This window comes from Leptodactylus fuscus, chromosome 2, assembly GCF_031893055.1.
Source record: "Leptodactylus fuscus isolate aLepFus1 chromosome 2, aLepFus1.hap2, whole genome shotgun sequence".
In the NCBI taxonomy this organism is placed as follows: Eukaryota; Metazoa; Chordata; class Amphibia; order Anura; family Leptodactylidae; genus Leptodactylus; species Leptodactylus fuscus.
Window position 1 is genome coordinate 151,263,921 of NC_134266.1, and position 15,155 is coordinate 151,279,075.

The 15,155-nt window shown below is 43.1% G+C and overlaps 1 protein-coding gene across 1 annotated transcript in view; it reads left to right on the top strand.

Moving 5' to 3' along the window:
- LOC142195260 (S-adenosyl-L-methionine-dependent tRNA 4-demethylwyosine synthase TYW1-like) overlaps window positions 1-15,155 on the top strand; it is a 119,716-nt gene that overhangs the window by 101,310 nt on the left and 3,251 nt on the right. The window contains exons 14-15 of the mRNA XM_075264883.1: window positions 1,207-1,317; window positions 8,819-8,986. Coding sequence (XP_075120984.1) covers window positions 1,207-1,317; window positions 8,819-8,986 — 279 coding nt within the window. The remainder of the gene's footprint in view (window positions 1-1,206; window positions 1,318-8,818; window positions 8,987-15,155) is intronic.

Below are 15,155 nucleotides of genomic sequence, written 5' to 3' on the forward strand. Positions count from 1 at the left end.
CAAGAAGACAGAATAATATAGGAGAAGGTTATGCATATGTCTATACAGACTTCCCCAAACTGTGGGATGGGTGCCAATGAGGCAATGTCTCTAACAATGTACTAAAAATATAACCACGCTATTCCTAATAAAAAAATAAATAAAAATGTAACTTATGTCTGTACTAACCAACTAAGCACTGTTAATTTTCATCAAAATGTTTAAAATCTAATAAAATTTTCTAACTTTTTTGCATTTATTGGGAGTGCCGTAGTTATATTTTTTTGTACATTGAAGTAGACAGAGTAGACAGAAAGTACCCAGCAGCTGACATCTCAGACTGTTATGCCTTAGGCAAGCTGTAAATCTCTGACAGCAGCAGTTTGAGGAGACTTGTCGTTAAGTGTCAAAGGAGCTGATATTGCCCTTTCTATGACAAATTTGCTTCAGGGATGTCATTGTATGGTGGCACACAATTGTCTTCATGCCAATACAATGCAGTAATCTACTGTATATACAGAATGAACTAGAGTATATTTATGTATACATAATGTGCCATACATGATGGGGTTCCCCAACCAAAGCTTTCTGGGCTTGGGAATAGCTTGGCCTCAAACTGATCTTACAACCCTAAAAAATGTCTTCAGTGTATTCAATAAGTCACAGCTAACCTATAGCTGGCTAATGCCTAAAACTTGCACGTTATATACTGTAGGTACTTTACTTGAGAGAATTATGATGTTCCAGAGTATTACTCGGCCTACTAAAGCTACTGTATTTTTAGCCTAAATTCTTCAATTTCACTATTGTACTAATATTGGTTATTAAAGGAATTAATGTGTGTCCATCATGCAGGACCTTCACATATCAGGTACTCCAGGTTGGCATGTCTCCCAGTGATGTTTACATGCCAATAGCCAAGCTGCCCACTTGCCATACAAAGTGTAGTTGTGGCACTATCCCATAGACTTCAATGGGACAGTGCTGCAGTACCTAAACCCGCTGCTACATTTCATACAGCAAGTGCACATCATGGTTCCCAGCATGTAAAACTTACTAGTAGCCGCACTATCCCTAATCAGATGATCTGCGGCTGTGCCATGTGTCGGACCTTCACAAATACATATTAATCACCTAGCCAAAGGATAGTCCATTAATATTGTATTTAATTCCTTTTAAGACATGTATATATTTATTGTATTTAATGTATTACTTTTTGTTTTATAGCAACAACGAACAGTATACAGGTTAACCCTTGTTAAGGCATGGAATGTGGATGAGCTAAAAGCATATGCAGACCTGGTGAAACTTGGAAAGCCAGACTTCATAGAAGTTAAGGTAAGATCGCATTTCTTATTAAAGAGGACCTTTCACCATATCTGGGCACATGCAGTGTTATATACTGCCGGAAAGCTGACAGTGTGCCAATGACCGTAGCTAGAGATGAGCGAACAGTGTTCTATCGAACACATGTTCGATCGGATATCAGGGTGTTCGCCATGTTCGAATCGAATCGAACACCACGTGGTAAAGTGCGCCAAAATTCGATTCCCCTCCCACCTTCCCTGGCGCCTTTTTTGCACCAATAACAGCGCAGGGGAGGTGGGACAGGAACTACGACACCGGGGGCATTGAAAAAAATTGGAAAAAGTCATTGGCTGCCGAAATCAGGTGACCTCCATTTTAGACGAATAGTGGATTTCAAATCCGGGTCATATGAGAATGTGAACTTTGTGACTATGAGACAGGGATAGCTGTACAGGCAGGGATAGCTAGGGATAACCTTTATTTAGGGGGGAATGTTATTAAAAATAACTTTTTGGGGCTCTATCGGGTGTGTAATTGTGATTTTTGTGAGATAAACTTTTTCCCATAGGGATGCATTGGCCAGCGCTGATTGGCCGAATTCCGTACTCTGGCCAATCAGTGCTGGCCAATGCATTCTATTAGCTTGATGAAGCAGAGTGTGCACAAGGGTTCAAGCGCACCCTCGGCTCTGATGTAGCAGAGCCGAGGCTGCACAAGGGTTCAAGCGCACCCTCGGCTCTGATGTAGGAGAGCCGAGGGTGCACTTGAACCCTTGTGCACCCTCAGCTCTGCTACATCAGAGCCGAGGGTGCGCTTGAACCCTTGTGCACACTCTGCTTCATCAAGCTAATAGAATGCATTGGCCAGCGCTGATTGGCCAATGTATTCTATTAGCCTGATGAAGTAGAGCTGAATGTGTGTGCTAAGCACACACATTCAGCTCTACTTCATCGGGCTAATAGAATGCATTGGCCAGCGCTGATTGGCCAGAGTACGGAACTCGACCAATCAGCGCTGGCTCTGCTGGAGGAGGCGGAGTCTAAGATCGCTCCACACCAGTCTCCATTCAGGTCCGACCTTAGACTCCGCCTCCTCCGGCAGAGCCAGCGCTGATTGGCCGAAGGCTGGCCAATGCATTCCTATGCGAATGCAGAGACTTAGCAGTGCTGAGTCAGTTTTGCTCAACTACACATCTGATGCACACTCGGCACTGCTACATCAGATGTAGCAATCTGATGTAGCAGAGCCGAGGGTGCACTAGAACCCCTGTGCAAACTCAGTTCACGCTAATAGAATGCATTGGCCAGCGCTGATTGGCCAATGCATTCTATTAGCCCGATGAAGTAGAGCTGAATGTGTGTGCTAAGCACACACATTCAGCACTGCTTCATCACGCCAATACAATGCATTAGCCAGTGCTGATTGGCCAGAGTACGGAATTCGGCCAATCAGCGCTGGCTCTGCTGGAGGAGGCGGAGTCTAAGATCGCTCCACACCAGTCTCCATTCAGGTCCGACCTTAGACTCCGCCTCCTCCAGCAGAGCCAGCGCTGATTGGCCGAATTCCGTACTCTGGCCAATCAGCACTGGCTAATGCATTGTATTGGCGTGATGAAGCAGTGCTGAATGTGTGTGCTTAGCACACACATTCAGCTCTACTTCATCGGGCTAATAGAATGCATTGGCCAGCGCTGATTGGCCAGAGTACGGAATTCGGCCAATCAGCGCTGGCTCTGCTGGAGGAGGCGGAGTCTAAGATCGCTCCACACCAGTCTCCATTCAGGTCCGACCTTAGACTCCGCCTCCTCCAGCAGAGCCAGCGCTGATTGGCCGAATTCCGTACTCTGGCCAATCAGCACTGGCTAATGCATTGTATTGGCGTGATGAAGCAGTGCTGAATGTGTGTGCTTAGCACACACATTCAGCTCTACTTCATCGGGCTAATAGAATGCATTGGCCAATCAGCGCTGGCCAATGCATTCTATTAGCGTGAACTGAGTTTGCACAGGGGTTCTAGTGCACCCTCGGCTCTGCTACATCAGATTGCTACATCTGATGTAGCAGTGCCGAGTGTGCATCAGATGTGTAGTTGAGCAAAACTGACTCAGCACTGCTAAGTCTCTGCATTCGCATAGGAATGCATTGGCCAGCCTTCGGCCAATCAGCGCTGGCTCTGCCGGAGGAGGCGGAGTCTAAGGTCGGACCTGAATGGAGACTGGTGTGGAGCGATCTTAGACTCCGCCTCCTCCAGCAGAGCCAGCGCTGATTGGTCGAGTTCCGTACTCTGGCCAATCAGCACTGGCCAATGCATTTCTATGGGGAAAAGTTAGCTTGCGAAAATCGCAAACTGACAGGGATTTCCATGAAATAAAGTGACTTTTATGCCCCCAGACATGCTTCCCCTGCTGTCCCAGTGTCATTCCAGGGTGTTGGTATCATTTCCTGGGGTGTCATAGTGGACTTGGTGACCCTCCAGACACGAATTTGGGTTTCCCCCTTAACGAGTTTATGTTCCCCATAGACTATAATGGGGTTCGAAACCCATTCGAACACTCGAACAGTGAGCGGCTGTTCGAATCGAATTTCGAACCTCGAACATTTTAGTGTTCGCTCATCTCTAACCGTAGCTCTTCTATGGTCAGAAGGGCGTTTCTGACCATTAGCCAGAGACGTCCTTCTGCCTCGTGGCGCCTATCGCGCTGTGCTGTGGAGCGGGGAGGAATGCCCCCTCCCTCTGCTCACACAGCTCGTCCATAGACGAGCATTATCAGGAGGGGAGGGGGCGTTCCTCCCCACTCCACAGCACAGCGCGATAGGCGCCGCGAAGCAGAAGGACGTCTCTGGCTAATGGTCAGAAACGCCCTTCTGACCATAGAAGAGCTACGGTACCGGACCGTAAGCTCTTCACACCGGGCACAGATCGGGAAAGCCGACAGTGTGCTGAACTCAGCGCACTGTCAGCTTTCCGACAGTATATAACACTGCCTGTGCCCGGATATGGTGAAAGGTCCTCTTTGAGTATACAGAAGATTTGTTGCAGAAAATTCTTGACTGAGGTCAGTTCTATAGCATGGATATCTTTATGTCCCATTCAGATAAATAGAACAATCCTAGAAATTTCTCCAACAGATGTTAGATACAAACCTACACCAGAATGTTTTTGTATGTTTTGAGAATAAGATGGACCCCTAAAATGCCAAAATTGAAAGAGACAGTGCCCTGAATTCAGCACATTGTTATATAACATGGCCCATCTGGAAGGACAAGAAAGGTTTACTTTAACCCCCTTCCCTGTCTGCAGCATACCATTATGTTGTTCTATGCATATAGTTAGCACTCAACGTCACAGTAAACAAAACAATAAAAATAAGAAAAAATATATACCGTATTTTTCGGACTATAAGACGTTTTAGAGGAGGAAAATAGGGAAAAAAAAATTTTGAAGCAAAAACTGGTAAAATATTTAATATATGGGAGTTGTAGTTTTGCAACAGCTGCAAGGCCACATTGACAGGTGACCCTGCAGCTGTACGGGGATGCATAGAGTGTTTTTTTTTGCGGGGCCAGCTGCACTTTTTAGTTATACCATTTTGGGGGATATCTATTGCTTAGATCACCTTGTATTGAAAAAAAAAACAGGCGGTGATTTAGAACTTTTATTTATTTCATATTTTTAAAGCTTTTTTTTTTTTTTTTACTATTTTATTCCCCCCCCCCGGGGGCTTGAACCTGCGGTCACTTGATCGCAAGTCCCATAGACGGCAATACAACTGTATTGCCGTCTATGGGACATTCTGTATATTAGTATTACGGCGGCTGGTCATAGAGACCAGCCGCAATACTAATACAGCAGTGACAGGCCGGGGAGCCTCATTAGGCTCCCGGCTGTCACCCGGACAGGTCGGCTCCTGCGATATCGCCGCGCAGGAGCCGGCCTGCAACTTTACAGGTACGGGGCCGATGGGGACCGGCCCCGGGGGAGAAGGGGCCACCGATACTGACCCGGCATCCGCTGTACTAGAGAGGCGGATGCTGGGGAGGGATAGACGCCGGGGCCTGAGACATCGCTACGATCCTCTGCCCTTCATGAAGCCAGCAGCGGGGGGACGGAGGAGCCCCTGCCGCTGCTGGCTTCATGTAGGGCAGAGGAGCGCAGCGATGTCTCAGGCCCCGGCACCTGTAATGGCGTCTATCACTTGCCGGCTTCCGCCTCTCTATTACAGCGGATGCCAGGCGCCACCTTCAGACTATAAGACGCACCCTTCTTTTCCCCAAAAATTTTGGGGAAAAAAAGTGCGTCTTATAGTCCGAAAAATACGGTATATTCGAAGAGTAATATATATCATTCAACTCGCTTCCCTCCAAAAAATAGCAGTAATTATCAAAAAATCGTGCATACCAAAAATTGGTGCCAATAAAAACAACTTGCTCTGCAAATAGAGTCCTCACATAGCTCCGTCAACTAAACAGTAAAAAAAAAAAAAAAAATTGTCAGAATACAGCGACTCCAGGAATATTTCAATTCTGAAAAATTATATTGTTGTGTGTTTAAGAAATCATGTAAACAATGACCAGTATAAACATTTAATACTGTAATCGCCATGGCCGAACGGACAAAGTTGCTCAGTCATTTTTAATGCAAAGTGAACATTATAGAAACAAAATACAAAAAATAATGATAGAATTGTTTGTTTGTTTTTCACACGGATCCCCCCAAAACGTTAATCTAATCAAAACATATGTACCCTAAAATACTGTCAAATGAAAAGTACAATTCAACACGCAAAGAATAATCCCTCTTTGGAAGGGTAATGAAAAAATAAAATAAATAAATATATATATATATATATATTATGTCTCTAAGCTTTAAGGTCCTAACTACCTTGAATCCTCAAGGGGTTAATATGTTTTCTAAATCTATTGCAGTATTTAAAGAGGACCTTTCATCAGATTGGGCACAGGCAGTTCCATATACTGCTGGAAAGCTGACAGTGCGCTGAATTCAGCGCACTATCGGCTTTCCCGATCTGTGCCCGGTGTAAAGCGCTATCGGTCCCGGTACCGTAGCGCTTTACAGTCAGAAGGGCGTTTCTGACACTTAGCCAGGGACGCCCTTCTGCCCAGCAGCGCCTATCACGCTGTACTGTGGAGCGGGGAGTGACTCCCTCCTCCTGCTCCTGATAATACTTGTCTATGGATGAGCTGTGTGAGCAGAGGGAGGAGGCGTTCCTCCCCACTCACACAGCACAGCGCGATAGGCGCTGCTGGGCAGAAGGGCGTCCCTGGCTAACTGTCAGAAATGCCCTTCTGACACTAAAGCGCTACAGTACCAGGACCGATAGCGCTTTACACCGGGCACAGATCTGGAAAGCCGACAGTGCGCTGAATTCAGCGCACTGTCAGCTTTCCAGCAGTATATAAAACTGCATGTGCCCGATCTGATGAAAGGTCCTCTTTAAAGGGAGTCTACCAGCCTCCCTTCCCCCAAGCAAATTCATTTGATACTAGTATGTTACAGGGATAAACTACATACCTTTTGTAAATATATACACTACTTTTGTAGTAGTCCGGGTATATATAAGGTTCCTGAATGTTCAAAAGGTCATTGTCCATACTCCATGGTTAGTGTTAGGGCTAGTTCCTTGCCTAGCATACTGTACAGGAAGAGGAATAAAAAAAAAGTTTTTATTTAGAAAAGATGCATTAGACATCTAGTCTGTAGCGATGCTGTTGACAAAAACCACATAATTACACATAGTTGGTACAAAGTATTATTATTTGTTTGATATTCTAGTAATATTTTCTGCCTTATTTCTTCAATATTCTGCAGCCACTGCAAGTTTTATATTGAGAATAAATCCTACTGCTTCCTTATTGTTTACTTTACACTGAAATAGCACCAGTTTAATGACGAGGATTATTAATTAGCTTGTTTGTCTTCCCCGTACATGTAGACTTCTGAGAATACTATGCATCAGCAAGTTTATTCAGCTTCTGTTAGAAGTCTAATCCTGCTAAACTTTTCTCTAAATAATAAGGGATTGTTTCATCAAAGACACCAATGTCAGATCTACAGAGAACGGTCTGTCTCATGCTGATCAGTGGATCCAAGTAGTGGACAAGCTTTGCAAGCACCAAGCCACTTGTTAGTTGCCAGTATTACTTGGCCTATCAACAATCGAGTGGCTACTGAGCATCTATGGTTCCAACCCTTGAGGAGTTCTCTTGTCCTCTAGCTATATAAGGGTTCATCTGTTTCACCTTGCGGTAGATTTTTCTATTTATGAATGAATTGGAAATTTGTTACTTACTGTCCACAGGGGTTATTAGTAGACTGCACTTTTACAGAACAGGAAAGTGTCCACATGATCTTATTTGTTACCAGGTTTTCATTAAAGGAAGTCTGTCAATAGAAGCCAGCATATCAATTAAACATTACAGGTTGATAGGCTAGGGTAATATGTCAATATGCAAATGAGCTCTCTGGAGAAATGAGGACATTGCAGTTTACCTCTTTTGAGGTTATTGACAAAATAGGTAATATCTAAGCAGTGGTAAGATTGGCACTTGTGCTTCCCTAAGTAAATCTATGTGTGGATCCCCCTAATACCACCCCTTTACTGTTCACACGCAGTATACTGCCCACTTAGAGGTGAGAATTAATATCGGCCATTAAAAAATTGCCAGTTTATGGTCAGCAGTGTCCTGCCCCCCATCACACCTTCCTGATACCTGGTGCCCTATGCAATAGCTTTGGGTGTATAGTGGTTAAGACTTCCCCTTGTATTTTGGCTATGACGACTATAATTCACGAAGGGAAAACACTGTTGGGCTGAAGCCCAGTGTTGCAAAAACTTAACCAGAATCCCATCCACTTTCCAGGTACTATAAAACGCTAATCCCATCCACATATTGCAGAATAAAATCCACAGTCGAAAACCTGCGTTTTTGAAAATCCTAGCATGTCCATTATACTTGTGGAAATGCTAACATTTTCCATGTAGGTAGAATTGGGGCAGAAAGTCTGCAGAAGAAAGCTTTCTGAAAATGCAATGAAAAACACTGCTTGAAAGAAGTGAAGCGTTTCCGTCACATTTTTTTTAAGCAGTGTATTTTTGCTGTGTTTCGCAACCTGAGGCCTAAGCCTTAAGGTTGCTTGATTCGATCCATCCATGGGGCTGGGTTGATAAAAGTCTGTCACCAGGACCCAGTATAAGATAAGTCTTGTAAAGGACAATGGCCTCTCTATAAGCATTTTTAACTTGTACTCTTTATTTGATGTCATTCTTTTCATTATAAATCTGGTAATATCTTCTGCATCAACTGATGCATCCAAAGGCAGGCATTCTGCATATATTAACTTTGGTGGTTTGAAATACAGATTTGCTTTTTTTAGCTTTTATATGCATTAGATAATATCAAGTGAAGATGTTATTTGGTGTATAAATAAAAGACTAATTTCCTGAGACGTGCATATTAATGAAATTATTCCTAGTACAATTTTTTGGATTCAGCTCTCATGCTTTTTATAGGGTGTGACCTATTGCGGGGAGAGTTCTGCTAGCAATCTAACTATGGCAAATGTCCCTTGGCATGAAGAGGTTGTACATTTTGTCCAGGAGTTGGCAGATGTGCTCCCAGATTATGAAGTTGCATGTGAACATGAACATTCAAACTGTATGCTGATTGCTCATAAAAAGGTAGGTACTTCCTAAAAAACTTCTAGAAAAAATAGCAACTGTTTTTAACTCTATATTTCACTAATGTTGGGACTCTTTTAAAATTCTTTTGTGCAATTTTAGACACTGAACATACCTAATTTAAGTATGCGAGGCTTTACAATCTCCTAAAGCAGATCCTTCTCTAATTTTATTGGGCTGTTTGAAGGCGTGGAGCTTGGCTGGAGAGGGCGTTGTGTTTAGTCTTCTTTGGTCTCTGGCAAGGGAACGATAAAACTTAATTATTATAGATAATTGTACATGATGACTAGGCTATAGAGCTCATTTAGATAGTGCTTGTACAGTCCATTTATTTACAACGGTATTACAGCTAATGTATATTGGCATTGATGTTTGGAGCCATGCGATCACTGACAAAATCTGATTTAGGCTAAAGCCCCACGTAACCGTTTGCAGCAAAAAGACGCTGCAGGAAAAAAAAAAAAGCGGCAACAAAGAACTTACAGAATAAGGCCGGGATAACACGGGGTCTTTTGGTCTGGAAGCTGAGGCAGCCTCCGACTCAGTTTCCAGACCAAAAAACTGGTAGCTGCGACTGGATGCCAGTGTCCAGTATACAGTCACGCACTCATCTCCGGATTAGGCCCAATGAATGGGCCTAGTTGGGAGGAGGGAGTGTCTTCAGGCGGATTCGCAAGGCGAATCTGCCTGAAGAATAAGATGTCACTATATAGAGTCACTTACACCAGTTTAGATATCTGTTTGAGTCCCTACACAGTGGTATATTCTATTGGTATGTTTTCCGGCACTGTGTCCAGAGGTTCTTTGATGCTGTGAGTTGCTGTGCACCGCAGGGCTGCTGTCCTGTACTGTATTCATGACTGGACAGTAGTTCCATGGTGAGGCAGTGATTCACAATACCATAGATAAATATGCTGTCCAGGGGAATTTCCTGGGCTGTAACTGCCTTTGTGCAGTTACAGCCCAGGAAATTCCCCTGGACCCTGAATGACCCTGAAGGTTCTTTTTTTTTTTTTATGTAGATTGTGAGCCCCACATAGAGCTCACAATGTACATTTTTCCCTATTGTTATGTCTTTTTTGGAATATGGGATGGAAATCCATGCAAACACGGGGAGAACATACAAACTCCTTGCAGATGGTTTTATGCCCTTGGCGGGATTTGAACACCAGGACTCCAGCGCTGCAAGGCTGCAGTGCTAACCACTGAGCCACCGTGTGGCCCCTCAAAGACCCTGAAGGTTTTATCAAAATTATAGTGAGGAATTTATTTCAGGTCTTGGTAAGGAAGGAAGACTACACAAAGAAATCCAGTAGAGTAAAAGTAAAGTAGAAATTTAGCTGCCACCAATGTATGTCACTTTTGCATATCACATTCTCTTTCTGTGCTAGTCACTATGGTAAGAGATTGACACAGGAGAAGGAGGTCTGTGTGGCAGTATACTCTCCTTACTAGTGACTATTAATGGGTCTGTGCTGAGACATACTGCACTACTTCTGTAGTTGAGAACAGGAGAAATACCAGGCACCTGGAGCAAATGGACACGGGTTAACAAAAGGGAAGAGTCTTGCAGAATTTTGACTATGTATTTTGCAATGTTAGGTTGAGTTTTGTCCTTTTGTTTCCCACTGTTGAATTAATCTGGTTATTAATGTAAAGTCAACAGTGCGATGACTGACAGCGTATATCATTTATGTGGATCTTCCAGTATCCAGTGGGGAACATCACATTCCTCTGTCATCTCATCTATTACCATAAACTACTGATAAACAAATCGTTTTTCTCTTTCAGGAAACAAAATGGAAATAAAAATCTAGAAATAATAAACTAGCAGCAAAAGACACACTGCACAGACTAGCAAATTACTGTGGTTTCTAGGAAGTTCAGTGTGAGATGGATATCATTCTTAGAAACGACAGATTTAAGAAACTCTGGATCAGTTATCAGATTTCATAGACTATTCCATCAAATCGAGTGAGTGGCATCTAATAGAAAGTTACCAGTCGGATGAAGGAAGATGCAGTGAGTTGTTAAGGGTGTTCATGAATAAGCTGCACAGCAGTAACGATTAAGCATTTAACCATGATTTGTGTTGCTACATTCGTGGGAAGGGTGATATTGTATTAAAAGGGTAGTTTAGTGGAGACTGTCCATTGAGGTTGATACAGGGATGAGGTATCAAGGGTAGATGGAGAAAGGTATTTAGACATGTCTAGAAAAACACACTGTGGTCCAAAGCCGACCACTCTAACACATGTGCAGGAATCCCCAAAATGCACGGACAAAGCCTCCCGGCTTGTGTATTTAGACAGGTCTCCAACCTTCAGTGAGGGGTAAGAGCAGCTCTCAATACAGACGCCAGGGAACGAATAAACGGATGTTGGGTTTCATAGAATGGAGTAAAAATTTGTTAAAGTATAATACTAATTTATTAATGATACAAATACTGACAGAAAATCAAAAGTTGACCAAAAGTTTAGTTGTACTTTAGAGCAGGATTGCTATAGAGGGACCTGGATCTGAACCTACTGATATATCTTGGATCTTTGTTTCGGCTCACAGAGGGTTTATGGAAATAGATTGTCTTAGAGCTCATGCTCACAACCATTATTCGCCAGTGTGCTGTTTTATTTACAGGTGGCACTTGTGCATTTATTTCTATACAGCTAAGCACATAAGGTTTTTTTGTTTGTTTTTGTTTTTTTCTCACTGATCCTTTTTTCCACTTCTTGAAGCTTAGTGCATGTGTTATTCTTGTCTGTCTTGGACAGTTTACTCATTCAAGTCTATTTGAATCAGTGAAAAATTGAATGCACACAGAAGTGTGAAAAAAGTAGCGTGTATGAGACCTTAGACTCCCTATTTATGCACTGAATTCAAACTATATGTATTGGAGTAGCAAGTCATACAATAACCCCATTACACCTCAACCCTGGAATCAGAAGACTATATATGTGATGGCGGACGCTGCTGCACCTACAGTTTAGTTGCCACCCTGACCCCACTGCTTGTAACTTTACTTACATAGGACTGCTGCCTTTACATATAGTCCTGTGTAAGTTAGTCATACATATAGTAACTTGCATAGGACTGCTGCTTCCATGTAAAGCGGTCCTGTGCAAAATTACTTTACACAGGACTGTGTTACATGGAGCAGATACTTATGTTGGCCCTGCCTTCCTGAATTGATACCACCTACTTTCACTGAGCCCACCTATAAAATGGGGCTACTTTTTTTTTTTCTTTTCTTTTTTTTTTTTTTTTTTCCCCCGGGTCACTTTCAGGTCCCAATCCGCAAAACAAAACTTAACTCTTTTTTTCCCCTCAGTCATAGTATAGAGCTGGGGTAAATTAAAATATCTACCAGTTTTTAGATGTCAGAATTAAAGTGCTGGCGCAGTGAGCTTTAAAAAGGTTGAGTCATCTTTGATGATGTATGAGATTTTTATGTGTTGTCCTTTTCATACAGCTTTCTTTTTGTAATATCTTTTTATATATTATATCGTATATCTTATATTAAGTAATTAAAGGTGATCATCTCAGCACTTAGTGAGAAAAGCCCGTACATTAACCCCCTTGAAACTGAAGAAACGTGGATGACCTTGTTATCCAAATGTTTGTATAATCTGGCATGACAACAATCTAGTATAGAGATGAGCGAGTAGTACTCGATCGAGTAGGTATTCGATCGAATACTACGGTATTCGAAATACTCATACTCGATCAAGTACCACTCACTATTCGAATGGAAAAGTTCGATGCAGAACCAGCATTGATTGGCCGAATGCTATACAGTCAGCCAATCAACACTGGTTTTTCTCCTACCTTTAGAAGTCTTCTCCGTGCAGCTTCCCCACGGCGTCTTCCGGCTCTTCATTCACTTTGCCAGGCATCGGGCCTGGGCTGAGCCGACTGCGCATGCCCGATGCCTGGCAGAGTGAATGAAGAGCTGGGAGACGCCACAGGGACGCTGCAAGGAGAAGACTGCTCGGAGGATCCAGCCCAACCCTCACTCGTGGACTTGATAAGTATAATTTGATCGAACGTTGCCGACCCCTGAAACGAGCATTTCCCCCCCATAGACTATAATAGGGTTCGATATTCGAATCGAGTAGTCGAATATTGAGGGGCTACTCGAAACGAATATCTAACCTCGAACATTTTACTGTTCGCTCATCTCTAATCTAGTAGATTCATTTATTAAGAACCAGAACTTAAACCTGACTGGATTTCCTCGAAGAGTTAGCCTAGATTCACAAGACCGAGTTTCACCCATGAAACTCTGTCTGCTGGACAGATTTACCAGCCTGAACAGTATGCCAGGAGCCAGACTCCTAGCATCATGGTTATCTATAGTACTAGGAGTCCCTGCCTCCCAGTGACATACTGATAACAGTACAGGGCAGGGCAGTATGTGTCACATAAGGATTGTACTAGTACCTGCATACTGTAAGGGGTCAGTTCACTCCACTCATTCAATCAATCCTGCACTCACCCTTCACACAGGCTGCAAATCCAATCCCAGCCGTCCATGCTCCCGAAATATACGGTGCCACTACCTATTGTATTCAGAATAAGGATCAGTAGGAATCCCATGTACACACTACCGCTCCCAACAGTCAGATGCAAACACACGCCCGTAATGGATAGAAATAAGGAAATGGCCCACTCTTTATAGTTAAAGGGATCCTATCATTAAAATGCAATTTTTTGTGACTAACATGTAGGAATAGCCTTAAAGGCTATTCTTCTCCTACCTTTAGATGTCTTCTGTGCGCCACCGTTCGGTAGAAATCCCTTTTTTTTTTTTTTTGTTGGTATGCAAATTAGTTCTCTCACAGCACTGGGGACAGGCCCCAGCGCTTAAACATCACTCGGGGAGTCCCCAATGCTGCGAGAGAACTCTCCAGCAATACCGCCATCTTTTTTTTTTAGGAACTGCTTCTTCACGTGTCTTCTTCCGGCGCTGGGGTCAAACTTCTAGGTCTCAGGCAGAGCCGATTGTGCATGCCCACAGGCCACAAGAAGCAGCCATTTTTCTTGTTTTAATGATGGGATCCCTTTAATGCACGTTGAAAATCTGTATTGTTCTAGGCTCATATTGCATTTTTTGTTAACCTCTTGAAATCGTGAAAAAAAAAATTACACTGTTTAAGCTTTTTACAGGCGTGTCGGCTTACGCTACGTTCACACCTGCAGAAACCTAGTCCGCTTAAAAAAAAAAAAAAAAAAAATGCTTACCTTTGGAAACCCACGGATTCCATAGAGTATAATAGGGTCCTTCAGGTTTCCACCCAAAGGGACAGAAAATGTGGAGAGAAAAGCACTGCTTGCAGGACTTTTCTCTCCGCATTTTTAAAGCGGAATGGGGGACGGAATCCCCAGGCGGAGAGCGGGCGCAGGTGTGAACCTAGCCTCAGTTGTGGTTTCTGATCTGAAAATCCATAAGGTACAATACATGTAATATAGCAGATTGTTTTGCTCTGGAGTTGAGGCCATATCGTGGATATTCAGGTGCGCAGCATGCCTATTTGGTTTCGAATTTGCAAAGCACAGACTTTATCTGCAACAGATATTTTCCCTACGTGTCTTAAGTAACTTTAAAGCTTGTATTCATTATATATTTGTGCATCATCATTGGAAGATAAATGCAAGACGTTGGCTTTTTAACTAATGTGCCAGAGCATGAAGGGTGAATTTTTGGCTCCAAGCAAAGGAATTTCACCTTCACGATGTGAATGTCACGGCCACTCTGCTGATGATATTCCGTTCCATTATTTCTGGCATACATCTCACAATGGTCCTAATGGAAAGAGCCAAGATCTTGCCAACCCTCCTTCACATTTGGAATCAGGTAGCAGAGGCCTTTGCTATTTATGTTGCAGCTAAGTAAGCAGTATGTCTATTATGCGTTTGGCTACAATGGGCCTCTTGTGTTAAGTCTGAATCTATCAGCATCCTGATACATATTACTTTTCAAATCATCTGTCATTTCTAAATGGATACAAAATCTTCTGTATAGACCTAGGAGTCACAGGGACAATTACCAAAGCATTATGTAAAAAGTAGTGTAATGTAATGTTACTGGGAAATTAGTTATGCCGTGAATGTAGTACAATTTGCAAATGCACAGGCTTGCTTGTTTGCCTCTCGCTGGCAGAGCACAGAT